We start from the raw sequence: 25,053 nt of genomic DNA on the forward strand, positions 1-25,053 counted from the left end.
CAAACATCAAATGAAACTTTCACTAAATTATAGCTATAAAAAGGTCATAGTACCACACAGTCACACTTTATTGACAAATCAAATTTGTTTGGTGAGAATGTCTCTAGCAATTTTTATTTTCATGATATAAATCTCCTCACTTTTCTTTTAAATGATCATGATCATGAGGACCCAGATTGTTGGGGGCAATAAACTGACTTTGTGATAATGCCGCTTGGGGCCCCCCGAAAGCCCTAATAAGCAGGCATATACATAGAATGAAGGCTACTGCTAAGCACATTGATTTGTGCTTCTTAGATTGCTAAGCTTGTAAGCCGCCCTGAGTCTTCGGAGAAGGGCGGGATATAAATGGAATTAAAATAAATAAATAAATAAATTATATGAGACGTACTAATCTGATCATCAACAAATGTAGTAATTTAATGTGTCCTCCCTTATCTTTAGTCTCTTGTATAGTCTCTTTAATCTCTTTTTAAAAGCAACTCTTCATCCTTTATTAGAAAATAAGTTCAAAAATATCAGAAATTCTTGAACAAGGGAAATATTCTAATCTAACATCCATTGAAATGTTTGTTCCAACGAAGCTCACATGCTGAAAAAAAAAATTCTTTATATATTACTTACTATTTGAAAAGAATAAAGCTAGCACTCTGAATAATAAGAGAATGAAGAGAAGGACTAGGGGTGACATGATAGCAGTGTTCCAATATCTCAGGGGCTGCCACAAAGAAGAGGGAGTCAAGCTATTCTCTAAAGTGCCCGAAGGCAGGACAAGAAGCAACGGATGGAAACTAGTCAAGGAGAGAAACAACCTAGAACTAAGGAGAAACTTCCTGACAGTTAGAACAATTAACCAGTGGAACAACCTGCCTCTAGAAGCTGTGAATGCTCCAACACTGGAAGTTTTTAAGAAGATACTGGACAGCCATTTGTCTGAAATGGTATAGGGTTTCCTGCCTTAGCAGGGGGTTGGACTAGATGACCTCCAAGGTCCTTTCCAACGTTACTATTATGAATAGTAGCTGAAGCATTATATGTTAAGTGATAGCTTCTGCATTAAAAGATAAATTTTGTCCTCCTAGGAAACAAGTTGTAGAGCAGATATTGGCATCATATGGGCTTTCACAAGATTCTTAATGTCTTTGGAGTATGACCAAGTCAATTACTGCTCACCCAAAGAATAAAAGATATAGAATTCCAGGCTAAAGTTAATAGATTATCCAAACATGGCAAAAATTGGATAAACAATGACAGTTGGGAAACAATAAAATATGTACAGAACCTAATTTTCCCCAGGTTGAGGACAGCATTTTTCAAAGCCAGACATAATATCTTATCATCCATATTGCTAAAGACAGACACTCTAACATCCCATTAACCAAGCACCTGGAAATTAAATCCATTTCTTATGTATTATTACACCATAAATTCAACAGGGATACTAGAACAACAAATATATTGCACCAATAAGGAGCCACTACTCCCCCAAATTTCATTCCTTTGAGAGTAATTGAAAGTAAATAAGAACTGGTTTGTTCTAATGGTTAAGGTACCAGGCAAGAAACCAGGACACTATGGGTTCTAGTCACACTTTAGCCATGAAAACCAGCTGGGTGACCTTGGGCCAGTCACTCTCTCACAGCCTAACTCAGCTGACAGAGTTGTTGTTGTTCTTGTGGGGAAAATAGGAGGAGGAAGGTATATTGGAAATATTCACCACCTTGAGTTATTTGTAAAAATAATAAAGGTGGGATTACAAATAAATAAAAGCAAAAAAAATCACCACAGCATTCTACATATGCTCTATGCTGCACCATTTTGCCCAATTAAAATTTACAGACATAAGAGTTTTAGTAGTATATAGATGATCGATATCTATGGAGCGGCCTCGTTTTAAATCACTCTACATGGCAAAAATGAAACATTCTATAAAAACATCCATATGGATTGGCTCTAATTAACTGTTCATGAAATGTATTATTATATTTGAATCGTTAGGCCAATGTCTCTAATTTGCTATAAGATGTATAATTCTGATATGATAAGAGGATATGTGAAATGATTTAGTTAACTATAACTATACAAATATCAGACATGTGCTCAGTCATCAAACCTATTGTCGTATTGTCAAAAACATCCTTTCCTTTTCTGCCATAAAATTTGCAACAGCGTGAGTATCCATCATGAAGCTTCACCTATCTTAGAAAATCATCACCTGAGATAATCAAGTGATCTCAAAAGCCAGACAATCATGTTGATCACAGATACAAGTTTGGATGAACTGTAGCATCAGCAGATTTTCTTTTCACAACAGTTAATGAAGAATATCCATTATGGATTTTTATGGCATAGCATCATTAATTTTATTTCATTCAATGTCAAATTTTATTTCATTCAAAAATGTCCTTAGAATTTTTAAATTTAAAGCATCTACAACACATTTAGAGCACTGCTGAGTTATGAATCAAACCAAATAGGATAAAATGGGTCTTGCCATCATGACGGATTGCAGACACAACATTTGAGACTTAATATGGAGACTTATCTCTACAATAGATGCACATTACACCCTGTACATTTTACATCTGGAATAAAGCATTTAACCTTGAAGTAATGCTTCAAAATAAAATATGGCTTGTATTACATGCACATGTATAAATTCACAGCCTGTTTAACTTCTATTATGTTCCACCCTCTTCCAAACTAAGCTAAAATGAAGCAGCAATTGGATGCAAGCACAGGTAGTATTATACTCCCACCACTACCCAGAACAACTCTTTTGTTTAGTTGTTAACAAAATAAGGGACTTCTATTTCCTAGTGAGATTCATAAAACTGATGAAAAATTAAAATCAAATGAGTTCTTTAACATGAGCAATAATAGAATTTATGAACTAAATGGACTTGTACAAGCCCTCACAAAAAGTTATAATAAAAATTTATTTTCTTACATTCATTTTTACAACTTAATGTACTTTAAGAAAAATTTGTATACATTTAACTTACTGGAACATATACTTTTTTCAAATGGCATTCTTCTTCCAATAATTCATATACATATTTAGTGATGATCTACAAGAGAAAAGAAGTTGTGCAATATTTACAAATAGGTCTTGTTTTTATAAAATTGTGTAAAAAAATTGCAAGTGGTTTATCAAGCTACTGTTTAGAAAAATACAATGCATTTTGCAAAATAAATAGTTGTTTTTTAAATAGTCTAGTTAAGAAGCAAAAATTCCTGCCTTATAGCCTCAATAAATGTGTCTAGAAATGTAATATATGATCTAGGATTTTGCTTCCTGCTGCTATGTGAATATTTTTGTTAAAAGTTCAGGATAAAAAACATCTATTTAATGTATAATCAATGGCATAAATATAACTCTTGGATTAATTAGTTAAAATTATTTCAAACAATTTGCAATAAGCACAGAACAATTTATTAGAACAATTTATTTTTATTGTGGCATATCCAATTCTTGGCCCATATGAACAATGAATAGCGGAAGGGACAAATGAAGGAAAGCTTAGATTAAAAAAAGAATCCCATAAAGCAGGAGTGTCAAAATCGCAGTCATGTGGTATGTTGCGACGTATCATGATTTTTTTTCCCATTGCCGGCATTGGGGTGGGCGGTTTCGGCATGATGCATCCGGCCCACAGGCCGGCACTTTAACACCCCTGCCATAAAGAAATAGAAAAAGTACTTTAAGTATTTCTCTTGCAAAGATATCTCAGATGTCACACCCTTTCAATGGAGAATGGAAATCTTGTGGAGAACTGAACTTTACAATGGGCTGAGTACTACTTGAAATATCTTTAATCCAGGAGGCCTTGTTACACTTTACTTGCAAGATATAGTAATGCTGCCTCAGGCACAGAAGCAGCTGAGTGACTTTGGGCCAGTCAATGTCTCTTAGCCCAGGGAAGAAGACAAAGGCAAACCCCTTCTGAAAGTGTTGCTGAGAAAACTGCAGGGCTTGTCCATTTAACCATCAGGAGTCGTGGCTGACTCAAAAGCACAAAAAGAAAATCATAACGCAGAATAGGGGGAAAAAAAGACAGATTAACAATACAGGTAAATAAGAATATCCATAACATTCTCTTCTGACAATTGAAACGGACACAAACCAAAAGCTTAGGTTGTAAGATACTAAACTTAACCAGTGAAACAACTTTTACATAAAATAACAATGGAAAAACATTTTGTGTCTTTCTTTTAAAATATAACCATTAAAAAATTTTTTTGAACCCCTTTCATCACTTTCAAATACAAAAGACATTTTAGCTAAACATGTTTCCAAGCAATTATTCCGTCCCAAAGACAGAGCTGATGCATGTTTTCAGCTGTTAAACCAAAGTGGTTTAATATTTAAAATATTAATAATGATAGGATCTCTGCCAGACTCAGCATACTCCATATGGCAACACTATTTCTGATGCATAATTTTGAAGCAAAATAAAAATAAGTTTTTTAGTTAAAAAACTAAACCTTAACTATTTGTTAAACTATTTTAGGCACAGAGTTAAAACATTGAATAAACACATCTGTAACAGTTGGAATATAAATTATTGGAGGGTCACAGTCTATGAATTAGGCAGCCATATAAATTGACTAAAGAAATATCTCAACATGATATATACAAATAAATTCTGCAAGATTATATGTGCAAATATAGTCTGGTATTTGGCATTCTAATTGCTCCCAGTATACATGTCTCCTTTTCCATGCAGAAAACTTTTCATTTAAACTTACTGATATTTCATTATTTAGTATTTAATGTTAAGACATGTAATATTTCAGACTATGCTCCTGTGATGTTGGTAACTTTAATGAACTAAATATATAATTGTTGTAAAATAATAATTTATTAAAATGAGAAATCAAGAAATTGTAGAATTCTTTCATATCAAATTTCTGTTTCATCACTACATTGATATAGTAAACAACAAAGGCATTTATTGTAAACTTAAGTTTCCAGTGAAGGAACTTAAACAATTATTCATGTCCTGTATCTCCTGAGATTTAAACAAATTAAGCAAGAAGTAAAGTTCAATTTCTAATATAATGTGGGAAAATATATACCACAGGTCTGCAACCCGCGGCTCCGGAGCCACATGCGGCTCTTTCAGCCGTCTCCTGCGGCTCCCAGTCCTCTGCCATGTGCAGTCCAAAAAAAAAAAGTGGGACTAAAAAATTTCAACCAATCAATTCAAATATGCAGGGTAGGTGCATATCTCGCCTTGGCTCCACTCTTCAGTCAAACCCTGTTCTGCGCATGTGCGCATGTATGCGCATGCGCACACATTTTTTTGCGGCTCCCAGTTTTTCCTTTTGTGAGGGAACTGGTTCCGAGTGGCTCTTTCACTGTTTCAGGTTGCTGACCCCTGATATATACCAACTTAGATTAATCAAGCAATAGTTTTTTTAAAAAACCATTGTTCCAAATTATACAATTCAAATCTCTTATCAATAGATAAAAATGATTCTCTACATCTATCCTAGAGCTGCATGCAATCTCACTCCACTACTTTCTCTTCAAGAAATTGTTTCTACAATCAGTAGTAAGAAAGTAGAAAATTCTCTTGACTCTAGGAGTTTTCTAGTTCTCTGATACAAGGCAGATTGGGTTTTAATCTTCTATTGGAGATTTCAGTTGAAAATTTTTCTTATCACCTTAATGAAGTAAACATTTTTCATCCTAAGCAAGGTAAGGATGTAGTATTTGTATCAAGAGAGAAGTGGTGGCAGACTGGTTAGAATGTAATATTGCAGGCTAATTCTACTGATTGCCAGCAGTTTGATTCTCACCAGCTCAAGGTTGACTCAGCCTTCCATCCTTCTGAGGTCAGTAAAATAAGGACCCAGATTTTTGGGGGCAATACACTGAATCTGTAAACCTCTTAGAGAGGGCTGTAAAGCACTATGAAGCAGTATATAAGTCTAAGTGCTATTGCTATCAATTACCCATACATTTATTTGATAAATATGAATGCTTAACTATTATAGAGCCTTGGTGGAGCAGTGGGCTAATGCCTCCTTAAGTAACACCAGCTGCCTGCAATTAGTGCAGGTTCACATCCCACCAGGCTCAAGGTTGAGTCAGCCTTCCATCCTTCTGAGGTAGGTAAAATAAGGACCCAGATTGTTGGGGGCAATTAAGCTGACTTTGTAATAATGCCGCTTGGGGTCTGTGTGAAAGCCCTAATAAGCAGGCATATACATAGAATGAAGGCTACTGCTAAGCTTGTAAGCTGCCCTGAGTCTTCAGAGAAGGGCGGGATATAAATGGAATTTTAAAAAAAAAGTATTTTTGCTTGTAAAATAAAATGATTTAATAACTGTTGTGCATGCTGAAATGCTGCATTAATATATAATCATCAAAGTTCTGGTAATATTGTTAATATTGACGCAATTGCTTAAAATAGGCAGAATCTATAAATTCTTACTTCTTTAGATATCAAGAAAGTTTTCAGTATTGTTTCTTGGAAATATTCAAACTAAGCAAAAATTAATATGAATTTTCTCAAAATTTTAAAGCTTAGGCAGAATTGTTTTATATCAAGTATAAAATCTAAAACCTAAATCAAGCATTATTACTATGTATTATCATTTTAGTTTAAGTTATGCTATGATCATTCCAACAGTTTATTTTTATGATTGTTTTATATTTTAATAATTGTTTATATATGCATTGTTTAATTAATGTATGTTTCCCAAAGTCATTTCTTGTGAATTTTTGTGATAAATATTCACTATCACCTTTTAAATTTGCCATCGAAATTTTTACTTATATTAGGATGCCTGAATATATTAAAAGGATCATAGTAGGGGCACAGAGTATAATGTTATACTGTTTTATGCAAATGATGTATTTTCTAGGACAATAAGAAATGTCCATTGCTAATTTTATTTTGCTAACATGAGTTTGGACTTCTCAGTAATTTCAGCGTGTTTGGGGATTTTGGGGGGGGGGGTTAGGTTGTGTTCCAGCTCCTTTATTTATTCATTTCTAGGTTTGCTCTGCACCAAAACAGCAGTTATTCCGATGTAAGAATTCCCAGAAATCTTACTTAACTAATAAATAGCTTTTATCCGTGGGCTGTTAGGCTTTTAAATGGGACATAATCTTATGCAGAATTGACTTGGGAGGCCGGTGTGTGGTGTAGTTGGTTCACATGGTGTGGTAGGATGGAGGGTTTGTTGTCACTGTGTGTTGGTGGGAGAGAGCACGGGGGGGGGAGGCTCAGTTAATCTCAATGTACACATGTTGTACTTTGACAATAAAGGTTTATTTTTATTTATCTTTGATTGGCATCAAAACTGGGAATAAACATTTGCGAGTAAAATAAATATGATCAACAAGCATTTAATTCTGAGACTGACCTTAAGATATTCAATACTTCCTCTGATAGGAGCATCCCTTAAGATATTTGCTGTTTCAATTACAACTGCCAGCTGGGAATGTGGATTTTATTTTCTGTACTTTTAGCTTTATATTGTTTTCAGCTTTAAAACAGGACATAATGTCAAATAATGCAAGAACTGTGTAAGAGCTTAGAATAGCCTAATTCACATACTTTTCTCCCCCTTCTTATTTTTCATTTCCCCAATTCCACGACTAGTTCTGTACCATCTGCAGCCAGATGCCTCTGCTCCCAGGCACTCCTAAAGCTATGGAGGCTTCAGCTGCTGCTGCTTCAGCAAGAGTGCCTTATTTAAATTGTTAATTTTTTAGCATGCTACTAAATTATGCTGAATAATCTATAGCGTAGTTTGAAATCTGTAGTTTGAAAACCTTTTAGCTCATTTGCAGCCTACCATATTGCTAAGATGTAAACAAGTCACAGTCAATGCCATGGGAAGTTCAATACCCAAGGTGAGAGATTTGCTATAAATAATAAATTGGTCAAAGATAAGAATCTTTTAGAAAGTAAAGTATTAAGTATTTTGAATAAAAGTGACACTGTCCATTCTCCTGAAAAAGATAACTCCATCTGTTCATTTTTGGCACTTTTCCTAATAGGAGAAGAAAAACACTATTTTCAAAAATTAATGCTTCTATTAAATTTTTAAATCACTTTTATGCTTTAATTGATAGATTATGTTCATCCATCCATTATTTTCTCTCTCCCCAAATAGAGTTAAGATTCAATTTAATATTTTTCAACACCTCGATTATCAGTGTTTTATGGAAGCTACAATGAGATAACATATCCTATTAAGTTTTAGCTGTTACCAACAGCAGGAAAAGAGTCAACTTTTTCCATTTATAGTCTCCATATTAATGTTCAAATAAGGTACATTTTCAGCTTTATTTGAAGCTTTACTCCAATTAAAAATAGGGCTGTATGATTTGATTTGAAGGACAGTTTGTACACATTCTGGAACTTGCTGCCTGAAAAAGGCTTCTTATTTCTCCCATTGCTACTTTCTGAACCTGATGCCTGAAAGGTCCAATGGCATTCCCTCTTGCGGACCAGGCATAGCTCCTCGAAAAGCCTTCCTACTTGATTGACCACATGGACACATTTACAGATGATCTTTCTGCCATACTAAACTGTTGACATCAGAGGTTCATTATTTCTCACATGCTTTCAACATTAAGCACAAAAGAAAAGCTAACATAACTTTTTAAATTTTATTAAATTCAGTATCAGACTTAACACCAATGCATACTACATACTACAAACTACATCTAGACAGCACACTAAAAAGCAGAGACATCACCCTGTCAACAAAAGTGCGCATAGTCAAGGCTATGGTCTTCCCAGTTGCAACGTATGGCAGTGAAAGCTGGACCATAAGAAAGGCTGAGCGGCAAAGAATTGAAGCCTTTGAACTATGGTGCTGGAGAAGACTCCTGCGAGTTCCTTGGACTGCAAGGCGATCAAACCAGTCAGTCCTAGAGGAGATCAACCCTGACTGCTCTTTAGAAGGCCAGATCCTGAAGCTAAAACTCAAATACTTTGGCCACCTAATGAGAAGGAAGGACTCACTGGAGAAGAGCCTAATGCTGGGAAAGATTGAGGGCAATAGAAGAAGGGGACGACAGAGAATGAGGTGGCTGGATGGAGTCACTGAAGCAGTAGGCGTGAGCCTAGATGGACTCCAGAAGATGGTAGAGGACAGGAAGGCCTGGAGGAACATTGTCCATAGGGTCGCGATGGGTCGGACATGACTTCGCAACTAACAACAACACAGTAGCTTAGTCTGTCACTCCTCTAAACAATGAATAAGAGTCTGACAAATGTCTAGCTATGCCGGAGTTGAGTCTCTCTTGTGTCATCCATTACAGGTGGTCCTCATTTAATGGCCACTCATTCAAAAACCAGATGAACTTACAGTGGCTCTGAATGAGGGGGACTCAATTAGGTCCCTGTCACATTATTCCTGCAGTCACGTGATCATAACTCATGGTACATGGTAATGGGCTTCCAATTACAAAGTTGCAGAATCCTGCAATTATGTAATCACCATTTGCAAACTTCTTGGCCAGCTTCCTACAAGCAAAGTTGGGGAAATTGGTAAGAGATTGCAAAATGGTGACTATGTGACATCCTCTCTTAACATCCAGCTATGAATCATTTAATAATAGCAACCTAAGTGCCAGAATTTCTGTTACTATGTGGCAGTCGTGTGATTTTATATTTTATGACCACATCACTTAGTGACAGAAATTCCAGTCTCACTTACCATTGTTAAGTGAGGACTACTTGTACACAAGACAATCTAAAACATTATTTAACAAGAACTTGACATTTGTTTGATATTGATAAAGTATCAATGAGTTCAAAATCAACACAAATGAGTTAAATGTGTAAAAAACTATATAACAAATAAACATAGATGGAACTGCCTCATATTCATATCTGAATTTGCAACAATAATTCTGACATAATAACTGCAAGTTTTTGTACAATACAGAGAAAATGTTATATTTTTTTATAATTAGGCATATACATATAAACCTCACTGAACAGTTAGTTCACCCTTAAAGCAGTACAGGTAATTTCTGGATAAGATTATTCCTTGCTCTCAAATCTATTAAGTACGATGCTATCCTTACAATAATAAGTTCTTTCCCTTTATTAACCCAAATATAAAATAAAACAGGCAGACTGTATACATTATTATATTATTTTTAAATAATATATACCTCTCCAAGAGCTTCATAGCGTTTTTGGTTCCACCTGTGTAAATCTTCTCGGTAGTTAAAAACAAATGGCTCTCCAGTTTTCATATGTCTTAACTGCCCTTCTATAAAGAAAAATAGTAGTGTTAAATTTCAGTCATTCCCTTTACATTTGGTATTGTATACAGGTGTCAAAACAATAAGTTTTTGAAATATAATGGTGATATTGCACTGCTATTTTAGGTCAGAGCTTTTCAACCGGTGGTACACGTACCACCTGTGGTACATTAGCACATGGCAGGTGGTACGCAGCCCTGCCCAGCCAAGTGTAGTGGGGGAGGCAACGAGCCAGCACAGGCAAGGACTTACAGTGAGAGAGTCCTCCAGAGCTGCAGAGTGGCTGGGGCGAGACAAAGGCCCCAGGCTCACTTCCAGCTCACCCCCAGATGAGAAAGGAGGAGGAGAGGGGCAGAGACAGGAGAGGCTACAGAAGGAGGTAGTTTGGGCAAGAGAGAGAGAAAAAAAGAGGCAGCCTTGGGAGGAGGTGGACTCAACTCTAGCTGCACCAAAGGGAAAGGAGGAGGAGGAGGGGGGGGAGAGGAGATCAAGCAGGCTGGCCATGAGCCGATCTGCAACTGCTGTTGCAGCCACCTGTGCTGGCAGCAGCAAACAGGCAAGAAATGCAGCAGGGGAGAGGTCGCCCTCCATGAGGAATGAAGAAAGGCAGCAATGAAGAAAGGCTGGAGGTGAGGCACAGAGGAGGGAGGGAGAGAGAGTGGAAGGATTCTTATGTGCTTTTGTGACTTTGAAGTTCTGGGATTTGTGCAATGTGGGCTTTGTGTTCTTAAGGAGTGTTTGGCAATTTCTATTTGGCTGATGGCTGATGTCTTGTGTTAGCTTCTATTGACCTGCTATTGTTAGCTGTAAGTTTTGCTGCAAGGGATTTTGAAGTATTTTTCTCCTGAATGGATTGTGCCTGTAGCATTCCTTTACTTATGAACGGAGCCATTTGGGGAGGCTGCCTTAGCTGGCAGCCAGTACTTATTTACATTTTTTTTCCTTAAGTGCCAGCTACGCTTCTTAACTTTACTTTCTAGCCAGTAGCTAATTCTTAAAGGGGAGTGCGCCTTTTTAAGCTAGTTCCCTCAATGGCTTGTCTTTTCTGTCTCTGGAGGCTTTTCCTTGTTTGATGAATATATGGAAGAGGGAAAATATGGGGGGGGTGTTTCAAATTCTTCCTTCAGAAGGAGATGGGAAAGAGAAAGAGGGAGAGATGGAGGGAAGGAAGTCCAGCCTTAGCACTTGGCCACCAGCAGCCCTGCCACTGACTTTGCTTGTCAAAAGGTTGCAAAAAGGGACCACATGACCCTGGGACACTGTGACCATCATAAATATGAATCAGTTGCCAAGCATCCAAATAAAAATCACGTGACCCTGGGCATGCTGCAATGGTCATAAGTGTGAAAAATGGTCATACGTCATTTCAGTGCAATTGCAACTTTGAACAGGTTTTTTTCTTTTTCTTTTTGGTTATCAAGTTTTTGACACCTTGCTAGGTGGTAGTCGAATATTGCCATATCCTAAAAGTGGTACAATCGGTGAAAAGGTTGAAAAGCCCTCTTTTAAGTGATATTTTGCACCTAAAACCACTTCCAAAAAACTTGCCAAGAAAAGTGCAGGGACTAGTCCAGGCAATCATCAGAAGTCTCTCTCACACAAAAAAGTAGTAACTATTTTCCATACATTATGGATTTATTCTCATAGATATAATTACTGATGAAAACAAATAGATATAAGAGCAGAGTTTACATTCATAGAAATTATATTGAATTGTATATAGTTCAATATTTTTGTCTAAACAAATAGATCTTTTGTTTGAGGTCATTTCTAGTATAAAGTATGTACAGTACTTTATGCTATCTCAGAATTTCTGCCTCTTAATATATTAATGAAGAAAAAGTATTCTTACCTTTTTATTCATTATCAAATGAAATTAGAGCACTGTTTTGAATTGCAGTATATTCTGAAGTGCTCTTAATTTTCACCGAGTTATCATCTACTAGATTTTTTGTAAATCAGAATAAAATTGCCTCCAAATCACAAAACCATGAATGAGGATATTAAAAAGACATACTAAAAATTCTAGTAACAGCCCCAATAGGATGATGTAGAATAAAGAATTATTTAGAATATAGCAGTGCCTTTCAATCACATGGATGGCTGAACTTTTAACCTTTTAGCATCACACATTAACATTTATGTGTTACTAGCTTTTAGCAAGCTAATATGCATTATTAAATGAGCAGTCCGAGAACAAGGCAGAAGAATACTGCTTTAAATAGTTGAACTGTTTGTTTCAAAGAATTAAAAACTTAACAAGCAAGATTTTTTTAAATACTCTCCAATGAAATTCTTTGGGTTACTGAATAGCTAAGTATTATATTTTTAATTGCTTATGTGTCATGAAGTCATTGTTAGTGACCACATAGAAATTCTTGAGTATCATCTGTCACCAATCTTCTCCTTCATGTCTTCCAACAAAGCACCCATTTTCTGCTGTAATTTAGTCCATTCACCTTGTTGATGGTCATCCTCTCCTTCTACCTTTCCCAGAGTTATAGACTTCTCAAGAGAGCTAGTTCTTTGCACCATGAGTACCAAATATGGTAATTTAAGAACTTCACATGATCCATTTATTTTCTTGATCATCTAGTATTAGCTTTCAAAAATGTCAATACTTTTTCTATCCTGCTTGTTGAAAGTCCATCTTTTGCTTCCCCATAGTATCACAGGGAAAACCATTGCCTGCATGACTGTGATCTTCACAGGTTAAACAAATCACAGCATATGTATACCTTTTCCAAAGCCTTTATTGCTATCTTACCAAGCAGTGATCTGCAACTACCATTTTTCTTCAGGTTTCTTTATGATTAATAGCCAAATGTAAAAGCCAGACACTATCTACTAATACATTATCATTGTTGTCAATTCTAAGGGTAGCTTTTATACCTACTGTCATTAGTTTGGCCTTCTTTATATGTAATCTTTGTTCTTTTTCTGCACTTTGCTCCCTGACTTTCATTAATAGGATTTCTAGATCACATGGATAGACAATGTAATTGTAATCAACAATTTAAAGTGCTATATATATGATTATATTTCTTTTAAAAAATATTCCATAAAATTGGAAAAGGTGACACAAGAAAAGCTAATATATTTTTAGTATCGTTAAACTAAAATCTGCAGTATCTTTAGGATCAGTTGTTAAGGTATAGTTCACAATGTTATTTCAAGGGAAAAGATTCAGATTTCTTCCCGATGTATATTTACAATTCTTTTTTATTCATGTATAGCAAGAATGTGAATATCTGTACTTTTCTAACCAGGGAAAAATTATTTCAGATTATTGCTTGTACTAATTATTTGATACATCTGTAAAAGAATAATCAGTACCAAGCTATAAAAATAAGGCATGGAAAATTATTTATTTTAAAATGATTTTTCCTCCTGAAATTATTACTTACTTTCATTAAAAGTGTATTCAAATCCTTCAAGAGTATCAGGAAACTCAAGAGGTGGTTCATCTTTTTTCATCAGTTCATCCAAGTCTATTCTAGACAACAAGTCTGGGGAAAAAAGGTGGGAAGAAGATAGTCTTTCTGTAGACCTCAAAGTTATTACTTCTAACAAAAATAGTGACTTTAAAAGAACTGTTAATTTATCATAAACATATTCAGCAACTTCCCATATACATAAAAATGTTTACGTTTAATAAAACTATAAAAATATTGATCATAATATATTACAAAGTTCCTACAAGTTACATCAGGCTGTGTCTTTTTTCAGGTTACCGACATTAATATTTTGAAGCTGCCAATTCAAATCTCCCAATTTTCATTTTCAACCCACATTCAATTTTTTGAGGCTATTGGATTATTTTAGAAGAATTGCCCTTCTAACTTTAAAAACTTAATTTGGTCTGTTTACAAATGCTGGGATTTCCAGAAATATACTAGTATGATTAGTTATACAGGAATCTTGTTTGGTTTCATTTCTGACTAGAGTTTACGGTATACTTAAAATAAATGACAAAACAATAATCTTTTGCATCTGTATATTTGCAAAAGGAAAAACTGGCCTAACCTTCCAGATTATGCAGCATTGGGGGTTGGGAGACAAGAGAAATACAGGTCAAAACAGGCAAGGAACAAAGAACATTTATATGTTTGAATAAATTCAGATTTCTGGAGTTGGATGTACTGGATCACAGTGTGCTAAAGAACATGCCTGAAGTAATCTCAAAACGTCTGGCAGTAATCGTTGAGAACTCTGGAGTACAGCAGAAACAGCATAAAACTGGAGAAAAACTAGCATTATTGTAATCTTTTAAAAAGGGAAAAGAATGGACCCAGGAAATTACAGATCAATCAGCTTGACACCAATACTTGGGGGGGGGGGAGTCAAGAAAATATTGCAAGTACTTGGAAAACAACATCATATTTATTACAAGCCAGCATGGTTTGGTTAATAATAGGTCATGTTCAACAAATCACAATACTTCTTCACTGTTATTTCATCCACAGAATGCCACCCAATGGCCCTGTTTAGGGTTACCCAGACAGTCCTCAGGAAAAGGAGCCCAGAGGCCCATCTACAGGATCATGTGGAGGAACTTTCCATGCCTCTGGAGGATAAAATCATTCTGATTCATTTCCTGTTGGATATGAAGCATGTACAAATATTGTAGAGATGCCCAGGGAGCAGATTTTAGTTATCTGGGAACGGTTTGATTCTGTTAGACCTTTGGAAGTGGAAAGGGTCCTCCAGAACGAAAACACCACCACCTGTGCATTAGATCCATACTACTCCTGGCTGGTTAAGGCCACTCAGGAGGTGTCCTGTGGATGTTCCAAGTGGTGGTGAATTCATCATTGTTGGAGGGAATTTTCCAGCTCCTTTTACAAAGGTGTTGTTGTGCTCCCTCTCAAGAAGCCATTGCTGAATCCTACCATTCTAGATTATTTTTGTCCATTCTCCCACCTCCCATTGTTTGGAAAGGTGGTGGTGAAGGTGCTGACATTGCAACTCCATAGGATCCTGTAAGAGACAGATTATCTGAACCTTTATTAGACAGGCTTCAGGCCCAGATATGGGACTGAAACAGAAGTGTTCACACTAATGGATAATCTCTGTCAGGAGCAGGACACAGGTGGTATATGCATCCTTGCTAGTCTTTCATTACCATCAACCATGGAGTTTTTTTGGGTTGACTTAGTGAGTTGGGCCTGAGTGGCACAGTTCTACGTTGGTTCATCTCCTTCCTCTGAGGTTGCCCCCAATCACTGTTAACAGGAATAGAGATCCAGTTATTGGCCCCTGCTTTTTGGGGTACCACAGGGTTCTATGTTCTCCACTCCTTTTTAACATCTAAATGAAACTGCTGGGTGAGATCATCCATCACTATGGGATGAAGTATCACCAGTATATCACCAGTTATATAACTCCGTCCCAGGTGAAGTACCGGTAAGTGATGCAGTAGACATTCTTTCATGGTGCTTGGAGGGGCCTGGATTGGAAACAACAGATTTCAGCTGAATGCCCTTTCCTGGATATGAAGGCACTCTCGTTGGTCAATCATACCCTGGTCATATCCCGTTTGGACTAATGCAATGTATTCTACATAGGGATAACCTTGAAAAGTACCAGGAAGCTTCAGCTGGAACAAAATGTGGCCACACAGGCAATTTTAGGCACCCTAAGAAGGGCTCATGTAACACTTCTACTCTGTGAGCTGTATTGGGTGCCAGTTTGCTTCTTGGTCCAATTCAAAGTTTGTGACCTATAAAGTTCTACATGGCATGGAATTGGCTATTTATAAAGCCATCTTCTTCCCATTACATTAGCCCATCCCAACTGGTGAGGCTGGGAAGATATGTTGCAGACTCTGTCAAGGGTGGGATCTAGGAAGACAGCCTTCTCTGCTGTTGCCCCTGCTCTATGGAATATTCTCTCCCTAGAGGCAAGGCAGCTCCCCACTCTCCTGGCCTTTGGAAAAGGAGTTAAAACATGGCTCTGTGGCCTTGCATGGGGAGCCTAGAGAAGCACGCAGCTGTGGGGCCCCCTGGAAGATCATCCTTTACCTTTTATCTAATTTTCAACTCTTGCCCCCTTTTGAAATGTCTAACCTTTATACATACTGTTTTACATTTTAAAATTTTATTATACTTCTTTGAGGGAGGTGGGCTGTTCAGAAATGTGAAAAATAAATAATCTTTTTTGATTAATATAATGAGATTAGTAGATCAAGAAACTACTGTGGATATAATACACCTAAACTTCATATCTTCAGTAAGGATTGAGATAGGATTAAGGCCACAACCTCTTAATAAAATGGAATAATGGTCCTATTACCAGATGGATTCACAGTTGGTTAAACAATCATGCATAATACATGCTCCTTAATGGATTTATGTGTACATGGAGAGTTTTCATCTTGGGCCCACTGCTCTTCAATATTTTTATGACTTAGATGAAGAAAGAGGAGGGATACTGAGCAAATCTACAGAGAACACATCACACTCAGGGTTCAAAAAGGTCTTGATAGACTTGAATATTGCATCCTATTCAACAAAATCCTATCCAATCGTGAGAAATGTGAAGTTTTGCACTCAACTAAATAAAAAAACAGATGCACAAATATAGAATAGACAGTACCTGGCTTCTCAGTAGTACTTGTTAGGAGGATTTCAATTTGCTGGCAGACAACATAATAAGGATGAGTTAGCACTGTGCTGTACCTATCCAGAGTCAGTGCAATATTGGGCTTAATCAACAGTGAAGAGCAACAAAGTGTGCTCTTGAATGTGAGGATCTTGGAAGATAAATTCAATGAAGAATGGTTAAAATAACTGAGAACAAAGAAGGGTAAGGGAAAACATGGTAACAGTTTTCCAATTCTTGAAATGCTATCACAGGGAAGAGAGTTTGGATTTATTCTCCATATGCAAAAATCAAGCAGTTGTAATTTTACAGAGATCTAAGGAATTTGTTGATTGTGAGAGCTGTAAAGCAACATAATAACCAGCCACCTGAAGCTGTTGGTGCTCTGTAACAGGAGATTTGACTAGGATGTTTGAGGAGTCCTGCTTTGGTAGAAGGCTGGACTGGAACACTTCCAAGATCCTTTCTGACCTAATGAGTCTATGAATCTATAACTAATAACAGCAACAAAAGATGCTTTAACATTAAAGGTAAAGGAAAAGGTTTCCTCTGTCCAGTCATATCTGACTCTAGGGGACAGCGCTCATCTCCGTTTCTTAGCTTGGCCAGCATGACTAGATGCCAAGGCACACAAAACATTATCTTCTCACTGAAGTGGCACCTATTTATCTACTTGCATTTGCATGCTTTTGAACTGCTAGGTTTGCAGGAACTGGAGCAAAAATCTTTATCTTTTGTATTTTTGTTATTTTCAAAATGACCTCAGAAGAGCTTTCTTTTACGCTGAAAATTTAAATTTGAACTGCTTTAAGATTTACTTTTCTTTTTATGGGAAAGGGTCTGGGTGTTCTTTAAGTATGTATTTACATATTGATTTCATCCCAACTTAACACCTACTGGCCAGGAAAAGAATCACAGATTCTTTCAATGGCCACTCCAACCTTATGGAATATTCTCCTTCATTTTTCCCCCTTATATTGTGATGTTTCTTTTTAATTTGCAAGCCATCTAGAGTAATTTTGGAGATTAGGTGGTCTTAGAAATGTGTTTTCCTAAATGAGTAAAGCACTAAGCATATTTGAATTAGAAGGGTATTCAAACAAATCTAAATATTTACCACATGCATACATACATACACTCATACATACTCTCTTCTTTGGGCAAAACTGGATTAATATGTAAATTTAAGATTGCAATAAATTTGCATGATTGCTGCTTATCTTTATTCTCTTAATAAGGAATATATGTATACACATGCATACATACATATACATACACACAGACACACTTCTTTCTTTCCTTCCTTTTTTTTCTTTTTCTTTCTATCTAAAGATAAACAGTAATCATGCAAATCCATTGCAATAATAACAATACATGACCCAGAGCTTGCATCTAAACTGACTGAGGGAAAGTGCAGAAGACAACAGCACTATAAGAGAGTGAGGAGATTCAATTGCCCTGCCTTCTAAGAGTGAAAATGTCTGAAGCTATCACGTGAATACTGCCTCCGAGGAGCATATTGATTATATTTATGTCCTGTCAGTTTTCTACATTTCTAGTTCAGGATAGCATACATTGATTGACAGTTTATACGGCACTTTTTTTCTGAAGACTAGAAACAGCATATAAAATGGGATATAGAATCCCATTTTATGTTCAGGGGAAGAAAAAAAGGCATGTTGAAGAGAGTTCAGCAGGGAATAAGATTCAAAATCCCAAACTGCATCAGTTTAAGTTATAGAAATCTAAAAGGAACCAAATAAGCAAAAATTCCTCCCAATACAGAGGGAGGGAGGAAGAAATCTAATTCAACCAGACCACTATGGTGGAGTTTTGTATATCCTTCCGCTGAAATAATTTTGAAATTATTATAATTCGTTAATTCAGTATCAACTTTTGCAAACAATTAAGGTATGTTTCTTTACTCTTTAAAGCTTTTCCCACACACTACTTTGTTCATTCTGACTGTTGGCTAATATGCATAAGTTGTAGCATTTTTCTTTCCATTATAGGATTTTTGTCCTCAGGGGGATCCAAATGGCATCTCTATCACAGCTAACAGCAATCCTGTTGCATGCTGATATATCCTTTTTTTGAAGCAAAGAACAAAGATTCTGGATTATGGATGTATGTAAGAGGTTTATTGCAGCCAAGAAATGTGGGTTGTATCATTTGCACTTGCTCACCTGTTTTACTAACCATAAAATTATAGTTCATCAGAACACAGTCTACGGAGTGCCTATGGAGGAGAAGTTCCAAATTAATTTGTACCCTTTAATGCTGTAGTCTTCTCTTTTTCATCAGGACCTCCTTGTTGGAGTTGAGCCATGTTTATCCAAACTCTCAGCAAGTTTAAGACAATGATGAAAACATGCATCAATCTTGAGGTGATAAGCTGAAAAAATATATAAATTAGAACAATAAATTTATTTTCTGGAAATATCCTGACCAGAAAAAATCATTACAGAAATCAAAGTTTTTAAAAAATCAATTCCATCTAAAAAAAGGTGCTAGACTGTTTGAAATGAGATGGGCTATAAGTGTTGCTATATAAACAAATAATATGGCTCAAGAAAAAATATTTCCAACATCTGTCATAAAACGTATCTCATAGGCATATAATTCTAGATATCCTCCCTAACAATAATTTTTTATTTAAGGGATTGCTTTTGCACTTATTTTCCATTCCCAATTTGCTTTGCAAATTTATTAAGTTGCCTTTGCTCTCCATCTTTGTCAAGGCTTTTGGCAGTTTCTTCAATAAAATCAGTAACAGTCAGTCTGAATTTTTATCCCATTCCCCAAAATTCTCTGCCTTAGTCATCTGCCTTTATTTCTTAAGCACATAATTCCTTTTCAAGGAACCTCTTAATCAAATAGGATGATCGCATAATGTACAAGTAACGCAGAAATAGCTGTTAATCTGTAATCTAGTATCTAGAGTTTGAGGACCCACTATGACTGGGATGGCAACAAGCTTCAAGTTTTGCAACTTCACTTTCCATATTTCTCTCATCAATATAATTTATTATTTTTACAGTCTTACAACCTACTTCAAAAAATTACTCATCATAGTAATTTGTCTGTCTCTGAGATCGCCTTTGCTGATGTAGCAGACTAAATCTGTTTGATCCTCCATCACTTTTAAGTCTGCAGATCTGCAGCGCTTATTCTCAAATGGTAGCTATCTTTTCCTGGTATACCTAAACTATCTTCTTCCTCCCCTAAATTCATAAGCTAATTCCACTTTATTCTAAACCTACTGTTCATTAAAGGGACGCGGTGGCTCAGTGGGTTAGGACGCTGAGCTTGTCGATCAGAAGGTCGGCAGTTTGGCGGGTCGAATCCCGAGTGCCGCGTAACAGAGTGAGCGCCTGTTACTCGTCCCAGCTTCTGCCCACCTAGCAGTTCGAAAGCACGTAAAAATGCATGCAAGTAGAAAAATAGGGACCACTACGGTGGGAAGGTAACAGCGTTCCGTGCGCCTTTGGCGTCTAGTCATGCCGGCCACATGACCACGGAGACGTCCTCGGACAAACGCTGGCTCTTCGGCTATGAAACGGAGATGAGCACCGGCCCCTAGAGTCGGAAACGACTAGCACGCATGTGCGGGGGAACCTTTACCTTTACCTTACTGTTCATTAATAGAATCTTGCAAGTCTGAAAGTACAATTCTCCCACCAGCAACTTTACAGCCTGAGAAATTAGGGAAGCCTCTTCCTCTGCCCACTATGTAGTTGCGGGCTATGCTGTCTCTTATCTGATTGTTCCTAGACAGCATTCTTTGCCCCATCTCCTAAGATCATTCCCACAGACCATTACACCTGCTCTTCCCTCTTAACAACCCCATGGTCCTGAGATTATGATGATAAATGGGACTGGTGGGATTGCTATTGCTAAGCAATGTGGTCATGTGACACTGCACTTCACGACTGCTTAGCAATCTAGATCCCAATTGTTGTCATAAAAGCCATGGTGGCGCAGTGGTTAGAATGCAATATTGCAGGATAATTCTGCTGACTACCCAATGCTAGCAGTTTGACTCTCACTGGCTCAAGGTTGACTCAGCCTTTCATCCTACTGTGGTCGATAAAATGAGGACCCAGATTGTTGGGGACAATATGCTGACTCTGTAAACTGCTTAGAGAAGGCTGTAAACCACTGTGAAGCAGTATGTAACTCTAAGTGCTATTGCTAAGTGCTATAATCAAAGAACTATTTGTAAAAAGATGCATACAATTTCATGATTAATATTGAATAGATTGAAAAGCATTTCAAAACATGTCACCATACGAAGAGTCAAAATCTTTGCGAGAAAATTGGCACTTTTTGGCAGAAACTATTTTTCCAATATTGGGTTCAAGCTTTTGTGATAACAGTTTTCAATAGGGCTAATAAATGTTGATTTTTAATCTTGCCCTGTGTGAAGTTTTAATTATCTTCAGGAGTAAAAATAAATGTTCACATTGTTATGTACTACCAAACATTAACATTCTTATAGCAAACATACACATTTCAACAAAATGTTTTACTTAGAATAAAAATATGAAACACTAACTTCGTTATATAGTACTTTTATCACTGTTACACTAAATTTCAAGTTTCATCTGAATGTTATTTTTCACTCTCTCAACATTATAAAAAGGATCTCTGATTAATAAAATTTGTTTTCACCCATTTTGAATCCTTCAAATTGCTTTTAAAATTCAAATAGTGATTGTTAAATATTTGAATCATAATTGCAGAAATTAAAGGAACAAAATAAACATTGAAATAAACATTCCAATCTGATTTTGTCCCCGTAATTTTAAATTCATTCATTTAAATGCTTCATAATATCTACAATGAAAGCCAACTCTGTTGACCAATTCTTCTTGTTTTTGTGACTCTACCCTCACTTCCAAAAATTTTGATTTCATGGTGAAGTTGTCAAAACTTCAAAAATGTATGGCAAGAAAGTCAGCAAAGTTCTGTATACTAAAATAAACCTTCCTTTTCACCTTCATTTTCAAGAAAATTGATGTTGATACAGTCCTCAAGAATATAAAAATTCACTGTTTGCTTAACAAACTTCAGCACGTGTTCCATTTACATTACTTTTTGAGCACACTTCCTGGCACATAATGCAGTGCTTCTGATGATATATGATCAGGAGCAATTTCATTCTGCTTAGCGGCAATAACTGAGCTAATCCTTTTCCCTGTCATTGGCTGCTGCACATCTGTAGCCACACATTAGTTTTGATTTTGAAAGATTATATTATAAAGTTTATACACTTTCTTAAATATATATTTCTCTGTTGTAGTATGATTAAGACAAAGAATATGAAGTAATTCTTTACTCCAAGCTTTTTGTCAATGCATGAATAAATATATGTGATCATCTTTCGTGGCCTTCTGAAAAGCAAAGTCAAAAGAGAAACCAGATTCACTTAACAACCTTGTTACTAACAATTGCAGTGATTCACCTAACAAATGTGGCAAGAAAGATCATAAAATGGGGCAAAATAATGTTTCACTTAACAGCAAAAATTTTGGGTCAATTGTGGTGATCAGTTGAGGACTACCGGGTACTCAATTTTCCCCAATCTCTTTTACCGATAGAAAGCAACAAAATGTCATTTCCTGCAGACCATTTAACACAAGGTATGGTTAGCCCAGGGGTAGGCAACCTCGGCTCTTTTATGACTCATGGACTTCAACTCCCAGAAATCCTGAGTCAGCATAGCTGACTCAGGAATTCTGGGAGTTGAAGTCCATGAGTCATAAAAGAGCCGAGGTTGCCTACCCCTGGGTTAGCCTATACATAATGGATACACTGTTTCTTTCCTTTCCCTTAGATTTAAATATAATTAAGAAAGCCTCTTTTGTAGTTGTTAGCCTCCTTCACCCTTCTCATTCTATTCAAAATTTAACTTTGCTCACATGGTCTCTTCAGTTCTGACCTAACCTGTATATGCTGTTCCTTGCTCAGCTGCCAGTTACTTCTTTCCACATCCACATTCATTTTCCTTTTTATTTTCAAATTATCACTAAAAACACATTTTTTTCTGTCTTTTCTTTCTCACTCAAGTTCATCATAACTATGATTTTTCTAGCATGGATACATTTCTGTATTTATCAATTAATGGAATAAATCTTTATAGGTTGACTCAGCCTTCCATCCTTCCGAGGTAGGTAAAATGAGGACCCAGATTGTTGGGGGCAATAAGCTGACTTTGTAATAATGCCGCTTGGGGTGTGTGTGAAAGCCCTAATAAGCAGGCATATACATAGAATGAAGGCTATTGCTAAGCTTGTAAGCCGCCCTGAGTCTTCGGAGAAGGGCGGGATATAAATGGAATTAAAATAAAATAAAATAAATAAATAAATATAGCTCAAATCCATTTATTTGTCAGCATAACAAGTTCATAACCTAACCAACTGTAGTTATTTTGATATTGTGCTTCAACTGTTAAACATGTCAATTAAAACAATACATAAAGGCAATGAATAAGTGCAAAAACAAAGACTTTATACATAATGTAAAAGGTATCATATGGAGGTACATGCTACCTACATGCTTCCTTCATCATTACATTAAATAAGAAAACTAATTCCAAACAGTTTTACAGGATTTTTCCCCTTTAGTTTATATTTTCTTTTAGACAGTCTTGAAAAAATGTTTCATAAATATAAACACTGACACTAATTTTAAAAACCAAACTTACCTAAGTGTTTCACCCACAATTACAGCCAGCTATTACATAGAACCTCACAGTTTTGCCTCAGCTTCTAACCTTCAAAATCAAATTTGCACTATCTCAAAAATCTCTGGCAACCTCATCTAACTTTCCAAAGAATATGTGCAATATATATATTATAGTCATCTAACAGAATAATCTTGAACATGCATACCAATGTATTTGGTGGGACTGATTTTCAGTTAGTACCAGTCTGAAGATGATTGCACAGATCTAGAAAATTTTTAGCTACCAATTATAAATGCATAGATTATTTGTATTTATGATACTTTAACAATAGCAATTTATGCTTATATTTTGGTTTTTATGAGACTACAAGATACACTGATCTTATTTTCTCATTTTATTAGTGTTCTTTTAATGTATATCAGATTTTTAATTAAAATGCCTTAAACCTGTTTAATGGTTTTAGGATTTAAACAATATAAACAATATGCCAGCCAATCGATGACCGTATCTATGATCAAAGGCTTCCAGCAAGCTCTTTAGAATAACACATTTTGACTTGAAATAGTTAAACAATAAATTGCTCACAATTGCTTACTCTCTGATACACCATTTAAATATCAATACCAAGTGATAAATAGATAATGGGGAAGTGTTTATGCATTTCACAATGTATTAAACATAGAAAAGTATATTAGAGAATGTTAGTGGTAACTTCTAATTGACTTTTCAGAGCAATTTTAATGAAGTACAAGTGAAAGGTATGTGTGAATAAGCAAACTTTATCATAACACTGTACTGTATTAGTGTATACCATTTCAGTTATAGTAATCCTATTTTTTATAATAAATTACGGAAATAGATTTTACAATGTAATAAACATGACAATAACCAAAGAATAAGATAATGGGAGTGTGTTACTTTTGGAAATTAAAATACAGCAATATGCAAATGGCACATTGCCTTATATGAACACACATTGATCCATCATTTAAGCAATTGCCCAATGCATAGTGAGTGTTATCTTTTCAATTCCAAAGGAGAGCAACTGGCAGACACTCCCTTTAAAATACATCAGGGCAAGGTGATACTTCAAATGTTGCATAGGGCTGAAATTTAGAGATGGGAAGACAAGGTTATCATCTAGTTGGAAGTAAGGTAAAGGTTACCCTGCACATGTGTGCTAGCCGTTTTCAACTCTAGGGGCCGGTGCTTATCTCTGTTTCAAAGCCGAGGAGCCAGCGTTTGTCTGAGGGCGTCTCTGTGGTCATGTGGCCGGCATGACTAGATGCCAAAGGCGCACGGAACGCTGTTACCTTCCCACCGTAAGTGGTCCCTATTTTTCTACTTGCATTTCTACGTGCTTTCAAACTGCTAGGTTGGCAGAAGCTGGGACGAGTAACAGGCGCTCACTCTGCTATGCGGCATTCAGGATTCGACCCGCCAAACTGCTGATCTTCTGATCTACAAGCTCAGTGTCCTAACCCACTGAGCCACCTCATCCCCAGTTGGA

The 25,053-nt window shown here is 36.3% G+C and overlaps 1 protein-coding gene across 12 annotated transcripts in view; it reads right to left on the bottom strand.

Annotated features, from left to right (window-relative positions):
• The window catches only part of ARB2A (ARB2 cotranscriptional regulator A), a gene marked incomplete at its 5' end in the record, with an annotated part of 224,307 nt that overhangs the window by 195,473 nt on the left and 3,781 nt on the right, over positions 1-25,053 (bottom strand). For 10 of the 12 annotated variants that reach the window (XR_014025682.1, XM_081321747.1, XM_081321746.1 and 7 more), the window contains 4 exons: positions 3,006-3,071; positions 10,157-10,257; positions 13,657-13,758; positions 19,124-19,247. Coding sequence is in view for 11 of the 12 variants with exons in the window: in XM_081321747.1 (XP_081177873.1) it covers positions 3,006-3,071; positions 10,157-10,257; positions 13,657-13,758; positions 19,124-19,247 (393 nt within the window). Of the gene's footprint in view, positions 1-3,005; positions 3,072-10,156; positions 10,258-13,656; positions 13,759-19,038; positions 19,248-25,053 lie in introns of those variants that run through there. The other 2 variants (XM_081321749.1, XM_081321748.1) reach the window with 2 other exon arrangements.

The sequence above is a fragment of the Vipera berus genome, assembly GCF_964194415.1.
Source record: "Vipera berus genome assembly, chromosome: 2".
Taxonomy (NCBI): domain Eukaryota; kingdom Metazoa; phylum Chordata; class Lepidosauria; order Squamata; family Viperidae; genus Vipera; species Vipera berus.